Below are 10301 nucleotides of genomic sequence, written 5' to 3'. Positions count from 1 at the left end.
CTCATGAATCACGATTCCTATAGTCGGTAGCTGACCACCAACCCCTAAATGAACGAAGCTGCTGGCCTAAGTTCGTAGGTACGACCCGGCAAACGGCTGGTTATGAGCATGACACGGAGCTTAATCTCCGTTAAACAAATGAGCTCTGGCACGCATGTAGTACTACTGTGAATCATGCGCAACGCTTAAATCGAGGTGCCAAGTCTGGCCGTGGCAAATAAAGAAAGTTTCCCACCAACTCCGGCGCCAAAGCGAGCGACGACCGTCCTGTCGATGCGGGCCACACGGTTTTCCAACCGTCTCGAACCACTCCAGCTCTCTCTTTCGCTGCCTCTATAAGTATAGCCACGATGCGTAGTGCCCTATCTCATCTCATATCCAGCAGCTGCCTAGCTCTACTTACTACCTGCGCAGTGTTGTGCAGTACGGTTTTCCGAGTACACAGCGTACTTTGGGACCTGTCGATACCTTGCTAGGCACCAGCTGCTCGCAACATCCCCGGATACGTCGTGCCAATCCGGAAGTAAGTCGAGAGGAAGAGAGAGATGCCGATCGAGGCGGCAGACAACGTGCCGGCCGAGCTTCCCGGCCACGGCCGGACGGTGTGCGTCACCGGCGCCGGCGGCTTCATCGCCTCGTGGCTCGTCAAGCGCCTCCTACAGAAGGGCTACAACGTGCGGGGCACCGTTCGCAACCCTGGTACGTGTGATATAGTAGCACACTCGAGTTCATCTTGCAAGACACTCGTCTTATTATCTGCTAACACGATCGTTCGCCTGACTTCTGGCAGTTGATCCGAAGAATGACCACCTGAGAGCCTTCGACGGCGCCGCCGACCGCCTCGTCCTCCTCCGCGCCGACCTTATGGAGCCCGAAACCCTCGTCGAGGCGTTCACGGGCTGTGAGGGCATCTTCCACGCCGCTTCCCCGGTCACCGACGACCCTGTACGTACCATTGATGCCACACGATGAATTGCTAACCTGCTTGGAAACTAAACTTCTGACCGATGGCTACCAGGAGAAGATGATCGAGCCGGCGATCCGGGGGACCAAGTATGTGATCACTGCAGCCGCGGACATGGGCATCAAGCGTGTAGTGTTCACGTCCACCATCGGCACGGTGTACATGAACCCCAACAGGGACCCCAGCAAGCCCGTCGACGACACCTGCTGGAGCGACCTTGAATACTGCAAAAAGACAGCGGTACGTGGTAATTGTTTGTTTTGTTCACATACAGTGACACAATAATCCATTGCTACTTATCTTTGAAACTCGGAAACCCGGTAATATATGTTTACTGTGAATACTCCCTCCGTTCCAAATTACTTGTCGTGGTTTTAGTTTAAATTTAAACTAAAACCACGACAAGTAATTTGGAACGGAGGGAGTAGTACTATACGTATGATTACTGTCAATGATGGTACACAAATGTCGAGGTTCACCAAACGTGGATGCAAAGCTGGAATACGTATAGAGAGGGCGACGTTGACTTCTTACCTACCGAGGCCAATGAGGTATTGTTCCTTGGCCAGTGCGTCAAGCACTGCACCAGCTGCAAGACCATTCTAGCTTGCGGCCATTTTTAGCCACTCCAAACACCTTTTGCTAGCTCTACCTACTGCCGCACATATACTCGGCTGGGATCCTATCCTTTGCGCTCCTTTTGTTGTTGAGACCAAAATCGGCTAGAATAAAATATATGTAGCTAGCTCGGCAGTTGGGGACACGGTCGGTCATCCACTTTTTGAGTGGAAGTTCATCATTTCTTTGAAGAAAGATAAGAAGAATCATCATCTTCTTTTTTGCAATATTTAAATCATAGCATGCATGATGATATCCATGTCACGCGCGTGCAGAACTGGTACTGCTACGCGAAGACGGTGGCCGAGCAGGACGCGCTGGAGACGGCCCGGCAGCGCGGCATCGAGCTGATCGTGGTGAACCCGGTGCTGGTGCTGGGCCCGCTGCTGCAGCCGACGGTGAACGCGAGCACGGAGCACGTGATGAAGTACCTGACGGGGTCGGCCAAGACGTACGTGAACGCGGCGCAGGCGTACGTGCACGTCAAGGATGTCGCCGAGGCGCACGTCCGCGTCTACGAGGCGCCCGGCGCGCACGGCCGCTACATCTGCGCCGAGGGCACCACGCTCCACCGCGGCGAGCTCTGCCGCGTCCTCGGCAAGCTCTTCCCCGAGTACCCCGTACCCACCAAGTATGTCCGTCGCATGCAGACTGGAAAAATATATCACCGCTAGCTGGTTCTACCGAGGTATTTTCGGTTGATTTGATCATTAACACATGCGCGTTTGGTGTGTAGGTGCAAGGACGAGGTGAACCCACCGGTGAAAGGGTACAAATTCACGAACCAGAGGCTCAAGGACCTGGGGATGGAGTTCGTGCCGGTGCTGCAGAGCATATACGAGACGGTGAAGAGCCTCCAGGAGAAAGGGATGCTGCCGGTGCTACCGCCAGGCGACGACGTCCGAGACAACCTGCATGAGCAGCTCATGATGAAGCCCGCCCAGTTGCTACGTAATTAATTATACTCTACATTTGGTAGGGATATATGCTGTCGGCTAGTTAATTCTATGGGACATGCCTGTCCATTCGATCGGTCATATATATGCCTACACGTATGCACTTTTAATTGGCGCATGCATGCGTGCGTGAGTGGGTGGGTTGGTTGGCGATCATATGTAAGGATCGATCAGTGCTGTATGACGCACATATGCACACAATGTTATATCCATATATAGTGATATAAATCCACGGACTACAATAACCAGGCAATGTGCAATTTTAGATTATATAGACTAGCAAACATATCCGTGCATTGCAATGGGAAAAAACACAATGCGTTCAAATATGGTCTAACTCAAAGGTGATGATCTCAGCCATCACACCTACACCCACAATTGAACCATGCTCGCAAGTGAATGTCCAATAGTTTTAAAAGCAATCTCGTTGAGCTGGGATGACTACCGCCCTTCCCAAGCTAGGGCCTACACCTAGTCCATCACCATCACTCATACCCGCACTCACTTTTAAGTTGTATATTTGTTTGTCAAAATGCATCAACATTGTTTTAAAACACATAAACACTTTCTAAATCACATGGACTATTTGTTTTAAAGAGCATGAATATTTTTAAAATTACAAACATTTTTTAGCATGTGAACAGAATTGCATGAAATGTTTTTAAGAAAAGGGTGAATTATTTAAAACTATATGAACATTATTTTAATATGTGAATACTTCTCTTAAAACTACACATATAGTCTAAAATGCACATACGATATCAAAAATACTTAATATTTTTCAAAAGGCACCAACACGTTTTGAATAACACGAAAAATTATATTTCAGGAAAACACGTACTAATAGGATTGGGAGTGTAGCAACTGATCAGGTGCTAACAAATATTATTCTTAAGTTAGCCATGCATTCCTTCTTTTTAATGGGCACACTGGAGTTTATCATTTTTGCCGCAAAAAAAACGGAGTTTATCATTTGTTTTTTTAGTTCATTTCCTTCCTGAGACATTTATTCCTACTTTTAATTGGCACAGAAGAGTTTATCCTTCTTTTAATTTCCCCTTTTAACCGGTGAAGTGTGAACTTTATTTTTTTTAATACCTTTCCCTCCCAAGGTATTTATTCCTTATTTTCATTGGCACAATGGAGTTTATCCTTCTTTTAATTTCTTTTTCTTCTAGAGGCATTTATTCCTTCTTCCAATTTCTTTTCCTCCCTAAGGCACACCGGAGTAATTTGAAATCATAAATGTATATAAATTGATGGGGTGAGGTGTAAGAAAGCGATATGGAACTATTTAATAGTTGAACGACAAACCAAAAAAACTATGTGGTAATAGGCAAGCCCATAAGTGTGGCGCTGTGGAAGTGGAAGACAGTCTGCTCGCGTCTACCTATTTGCCGCACAGGGGTCAAGCAAGCGAACGTGTTATGGGCCGACCAATTTGTACAACTCAAACATAGTATACCGGACCGGTTTCTGAACCTTTCAGAGTTTCCTGGTCGGTTTTGGGAATCTTCTAGAAGGTTCTAGAACCGGTTTTTATGTTTTCTTCTACTAGGTTTTCTGGTTTTTTCATCTTCTGTTTCTTTTCTATTTGTATGCTTTTTTAAAATTTTGTAAAATTCAAAAAATGTTTCTGTTTTCATATTTTGTTCACTAACTAAAAAAATGTTTGCACTTATCGAAAAATGTTCATGATTTTCTATGTTCAAAATTTCAACAAAAAATGTTCCTTTATGATTTTTTGTTAATAAATTCAATTAATGTTCGCATTTTTTAAACATGTTTCAGGTTTTAAAAAATGTTCTTCTTTTCCAAAAATTGTTCAGAATTTCAGAAACAATTCTCGTTTTTACAATTTGTTCACAAATTCAAAAAAAATCATGTCTACAAAAAAATGTTCAGGAATTGAAATAAATGTTCTAATGCGGAGCATCCTATATGCTACAACTACTCCCCAAGCCCCAAGTGGACATACGACTATAGCTCGAGCATATGTCATTGGACACAAGGTGAACCCGCTCCTAAATGCTTCCCCTTTCCATTCACGTGAGACATGGTTGATACCTAATGCAAAGACACTACATGTGCTCAGGAACCGAGGAGACAACCATGGAGGAGCTCGAACCATAGGACAAGTCCACGCGGAAGCGGAGCGTCAAGTGCGTCAAGTGGGGTCACCGCGGAGCTACAGCGGACGGACATCCGGCAGGAACCCAGACATTCGGCGCCAGCAAGCAGAGGAAGACCAGAGAGAAACGTACGCCAAGCGACTCTACAGGGGCCGGACATCCAGACGACCCCTGGACATCCGGCACCCGGTGAACATCTGGACATCCGGTGCTAGCCCAGATATCCGGCCCCTACAATCTAGAGAAGGGAAGAATCGGCCTGCCTCCAGGCCAGACATCCGACCCTTGGCCGGACATCCGATGCCCCAAGTCGGGCCCGACATCCGGCATCCCGCCCGGACATCCGGCGCCTCTGTGCAGCTACGGGCCAAGAGCCATGTAACCTCCCCTCTCTGACCCCTTCGCTCTGGCACTATAAATAGACCTCTTCCTCCCCATTTCTAATGTTAGGAAAGTATATGAGATCATTAGAGGGAGCTTTGCTCATCTACCCTTCTCCTTGGAGAATCAAGACCTCCTGTTGGAGAAGATCCCTCTAGTGGATATCAAGGCCTCCTAAGGGAGAAGGATCCCCACCATAGAATCATTGATATGTCTCCATCGTATCTACTTTTCCAAACACTTTTGACCTTATTTTGGACTCTAACTTGCATGATTTGAATGGAACTAACCCGGACTGACGCTGTTTTCAGTAGAATTGCCATGGTGTTATTTTTGTGCAGAAATAAAAAATTCTCGAAATGACCTGAAATTTCACGAAGAATATTTTTGGAATTTATAAAATACTGGCGAAAGAATCAACACCAGGGGCCCACACCCTGTCCACGAGGGTGGGGGGCGCGCCCCCCTGTCTCGTGGGCCCCCTGAGGCTCCACCGACCTCAACTCCAACTCTATATATTCACGTTCGGGGAGAAAAAAATCAGGGAGAAGGATTCATCGCGTTTTATGATACAAAGCCGCGGCCAAGCCCTAATCTTTCTCAGGAGGGGTGATCTCGAGTCCGTTCGGAGCTCCGGAGAGGGGAATCCGTCGCCGTCGTCATCATCAACCTTCCTCCATCACCAATTTTATGATGCTCACCGCCGTGCATGAGTAATTCCATCGTAGGCTTGCTGGACGATGATGTGTTGGATGAGATTTATCATGTAATGGAGTTAGTTTTGTTAGGGTTTGATCCCTAGTATCCATTATGTTCTGAGATTGATGTTGCTATGACTTTACTATGCTTAATGCTTGTCACTAGGGCCCGAGTGCCATGATTTCAGATCTGAACCTATTATGTTTCCATGAATATATGTGAGTTCTTGATCCTATTTTGCAAGTCAATAGTCACCTACTATGTGTTATGACCCATTAACCCCGAAGTGACAATAATCGGGACCACTCCCGGTGATGACCGTAGTTTGAGGAGTTCATGTATTCACTAAGTGTTAATGCTTTGTTCCGGTACTCTATTAAAAGGAGGCCTTAATATCCCTTAGTTTCCAGTAGGACCCCGCTGCCACGGGAGGGTAGGACAAAAGATGTCATGCAAGTTCTTTTCCATAAGTACGTATGACTATATTCGGAATACATGCCTACATTACATTGATGAACTGGAGCTAGTTCTGTGTCACCCTATGTTATAACTGTTGCATGAGGAATCGCATCCGACATAATTATCCATCACTGATCCAATGCCTACAAGCTTTTCACATATTGATCTTTGCTTAGTTACTTTTCCGTTGCCACTATTACAATCACTACAAAAACCAATACTGTTACTTTTGCCACTGTTACCGTTACTTCCATATTACTTTGCTACTAAATACTTTGCTGCAGATATTAAGTCTTTCAGGTGCAGTTGAATTGACAACTCAACTGTACGTATTGCGAGCCTTGGGCCTTGCTTCCTTGAGGAACCACCTTGGTACATTTTCCTAAACATTTTTCTTCCTCTAAAAAATTTCTGAAATTTTTAGTGACTCAAAATAAAAGTGAACCAAACTTAACAAGATTGATAGCAACTACTCCCACAAGTGCCCATAGGCTATATCATGCATTGAAACTACTTTTGACCACATCAATTTGACATGTGATACGTCTCCAACGTATCTATAATTTTTGATTGTTCCATGCTATTATATTATCTATTTTGGATGTTAATGGGCTTATTTTTTACACTTTTATATTAATTTTGGGACTAACCTATTAACCGGAGGCCCAGCCCAAATTGCTATTTTTTTACCTATTTTAGAGTTTCGCCGAAAAGGAATACCAAACGCAGTCCAAACGGAATGAAACCTTCAGGAGCGTTATTTTTGGAACAAACGTGATCTAGGAGACTTGGAGTGGGCGTCAAGAAACAATTGAGGAGGTCACAAGGCAGGGGCGCGCCCACCCCCTGGGCGCGCCCTCCACCCTCGTGGGCCCCTCGTTGCTCCACCGACGTACTTCCTCCTCCTATGTATATCCATATACCACGAGAACATCCAGGAACACCACGAAACCCTATTTCCACCGCCGCAACCTTCTGTACCCAAGAGATCCCATCTTGGGACCTTTTTCGAAGCTCCGCCGGAGGGGGCATTGATCACAGAGGGCCTCTACATCAACTCCATGGCCTCTCCGATGATGTGTGAGTAGTTTACTTCAGACCTTCGGGTCCATAGCTAGTAGCTAGATGGCTTCTTCTCTCTCTTTGGATCTCAATACAAAGTTCTCCTCGATTCTCTTGGAGATCTATTCGATGTAATCTTCTTTTAGGGTGTGTTTGTCGAGATCCGGTGAATTGTGGGTTTATGATCAAGTTTATCTATGAACAATATTTGAATCTCCTCTGAATTCTTTTATGTATGATTGGTTTATCTTTGCAAGTCTCTTTGAATTATCAGTTTGGTTTGGCCTACTAGATTGATCTTTCTTGCAATGGGAGAAGTGCTTAGCTTTGGGTTCAATCTTGCGGTGCTCGATCCTAGTGACAGAAAGGGAAACGACACGTATTGTATTGTTTCCATCGAGGATAAAAAGATGGGGTTTACATCATATTGCATGAGTTTATCCCTCTACATCATGTCATCTTGCTTAAGGCATTACTCTGTTCTTATGAACTTAATACTCTAGATGCATGCTGGATAGCGGTCGATGTGTGGAGTAATAGTAGTAGATGCAGGAAGGAGTCGGTCTACTTGTCATGAACGTGATGCCTATATACATGATCATGCCTAGATATTCTCATAATTATTCTCTTTTCTATCAATTGCTCGACAGTAATTTATTCACCCACCTTAATACTTATGCTATCTTGAGAGAAGCCACTAGTGAAACCTATGGCCCCCGGGCCTATTCTCCATCATACAAGTTTTCAATCTATTTTATTTTGCAATCTTTACTTTCAATCTATATTATAAAAATACCAAAAATATTTATGTCATTATTATTATCTCTATCAAATCTCACTCTTGCAAGTGGTCGTGAAGGGATTGACAACCCCTTTATCGCGTTGGTTGCGAGGTTCTTATTTGTGTGTGTAGGTACGAGGTGACTCACGCATGGTCTCCTACTGGATTGATACCTTGGTTCTCAAAAACTGAGAGAAATACTTACGCTGCTTTACTGCATCACCCTTTCCTCTTCAAGGTAAAACCAACGAAGTGCTCAAGAGGTAGAAAGAAGGATTTCTGGCGCCATTGCCGGGGAGATCTACGCCAAGTAAAGACATACCAAGTACCCATCACAACTCTTATCCTTCGCATTACATTATTTTCCATTTGCCTCTCGTTTTCCTCTCCCCCACTTCACCCTTGCCGTTTTATTTTCCCTCTCTTTCCATTCCCCTTCTCTTTTCCAATTTTCCTCTTTTGCCCGTTTCTTGTTTGCTTGTCACGATGGCTCAAGATAATACTAAATTGTGTGACTTTGCCAATACCAACAATAATGATTTTATTAGCACTTCGATTGCTCCTCTTACCAATGCTGAATCTTGTGAAATTAATACTGCTTTGCTGAATCTTGTCATGAAAGATCCGTTTTCTGGACTTCCTAGTGAAGATGCCGCTACGCATCAAAAAAACTTTGTTGATTTGTGTGATATGCAAAAGAAGAAATATGTGGATAATGATATTGTTAAGCTTAAACTATTTCCGTTTTCGCTTAGAGATCGTGCTAAAGCTTGGTTTTCGTCTTTGTCTAAAAATAGTATTGATTCATGGAATAAGTGCAAAGATGCTTTTATCTCTAAGTATTTTCCTCCTGCTAAGATCAACTCTCTTAGAAATGATATTATGAATTTTAAGCAACTTGATCATGAGCATGCTGCACAAGCTTGGGAGAGGATGAAATTAATGATACGTAATTGCCCTATACATGGTTTGAATCTTTGGATGATTATACAAAAAATTTATGCTGGATTGAACTTTGCCTCCAGAAATCTTTTAGATTCGGTCGCGGGAGGCACTTTTATGGAAATCACTTTAGGATAAGCTACCAAACTCCTAGATAATATTATGGTTAATTATTCTCAATGGCACACGGAAAGATCTACTAGTAAAAAAGATGGATGAACTTATGAAATTGTTTGCTAATAAGAGTGCTCCTATTGATCCTAATGATATGCCTTTGTCTACTTTGATTGAGAATAATAATGAATCTATGGATGTGAATTTTGTTGGTAGGAACAATTTTGGTAACAACGCGTATAGAGGTAATTTTAATCTTAGGCCGTTTCCTAGTAATTCATCTAATAATTATGGTAATTCCTACACAATTCTTATGGAAATTATAATAATATGCCCTCTGATTTTGAATATAATATTAAAGAATTTATTAGTTCACAAAAGAGTTTCAATGCTTTGATTGAAGAAAAATTGCTCAAGATTGATGAGTTGGCTAGGAACGTGGATAGAATTTCTCTTGATGTTGATTCTTTGAAACTTAGATCTATTCCACCTAAGCATGATATCAATGAGTCTCTCAAAGCCATGAGAATTTCCATTGATGAGTGCAAAGAAAGAACTACTAGGATGCGTGCTAAGAGAGATTGCTTTGTGAAAGCGTGTTCTTCTAGTTTTCATGATAATAAGGATGAAGATCTAAAAGTGATTGATGTGTCCCATATTAAATATTTTTTTCGCAATATGAATCTTGATAATGATGGGACTGGAGATGAGTCAACTTTAGTTAGAAGGCATCCCAATAATTCGGAGTTTTTAGATCTTGATGCAAAAATTGTTAAAAATGGGATTACAGAGTTCAAAACTTTAAATAGCAACGAACCCACTATCTTGGATTTCAAGGAATTTAATTATGATAATTGCTCTTTGATAGATTGTATCTCCTTGTTGCAATCCGTGCTAAATTCTCCACATGCTTATAGTCAAAATAAAGCTTTTACTAAACATATCCTTGATGCTTTGATGCAATCTTATGAAGAAAAACTTGAGTTGGAAGTTTATATCCCTAGAAAACTTTATGATGCGTGGGAACCTACAATTAAAATTAAAATTAAAGATCATGAATGCTATGCTTTGTGTGATTTGGGCGCTAGTGTTTCCACGATCCCAAAAACTTTGTGTGATTTGCTAGGTTTCCGTGAATTTGATGATTGTTATTTAAACTTGCACCTTGCGGATTCCAATATTAAGAAACCCAT

The 10301-nt window shown here is 43.0% G+C and overlaps 1 protein-coding gene across 1 annotated transcript; it reads left to right on the top strand.

Annotated features, from left to right (window-relative positions):
* Positions 1-361: 361 nt before the first annotated feature.
* LOC125508909 (cinnamoyl-CoA reductase 1-like) lies at positions 362-2786 on the top strand. The gene is made up of 5 exons (XM_048673714.1): positions 362-699; positions 791-945; positions 1019-1204; positions 1858-2213; positions 2319-2786. Exons 1-5 carry the CDS (start codon positions 546-548, stop codon positions 2539-2541), a joined length of 1074 nt encoding a protein of 357 aa, XP_048529671.1. The 5' UTR covers positions 362-545; the 3' UTR covers positions 2542-2786.
* The last annotated feature ends 7515 nt before the right edge of the window (positions 2787-10301 follow it).

Source organism: Triticum urartu, chromosome 5, assembly GCF_003073215.2.
Source record: "Triticum urartu cultivar G1812 chromosome 5, Tu2.1, whole genome shotgun sequence".
NCBI lineage: Eukaryota > Viridiplantae > Streptophyta > Magnoliopsida > Poales > Poaceae > Triticum > Triticum urartu.
The sequence above is the reverse complement of the archived record's forward strand: the minus strand, read 5'-3'. Positions and strand labels throughout refer to the sequence as shown.

What these genes read in the sequence shown, in the direction of transcription:
- LOC125508909 (XM_048673714.1), top strand. Translation starts at nt 546, where the DNA reads ATGCCGATCGAGGCGGCAGACAACGTGCCGGCCGAGCTTCCCGGCCAC. An exon ending in CCCCGGTCACCGACGACCCT is followed by an intron (nt 946 to 1,018) that starts GTACGTACCATT and finishes GATGGCTACCAG; the next exon opens with GAGAAGATGATCGAGCCGGC. An exon ending in GAGTACCCCGTACCCACCAA is followed by an intron (nt 2,214 to 2,318) that starts GTATGTCCGTCG and finishes TTTGGTGTGTAG; the next exon opens with GTGCAAGGACGAGGTGAACC.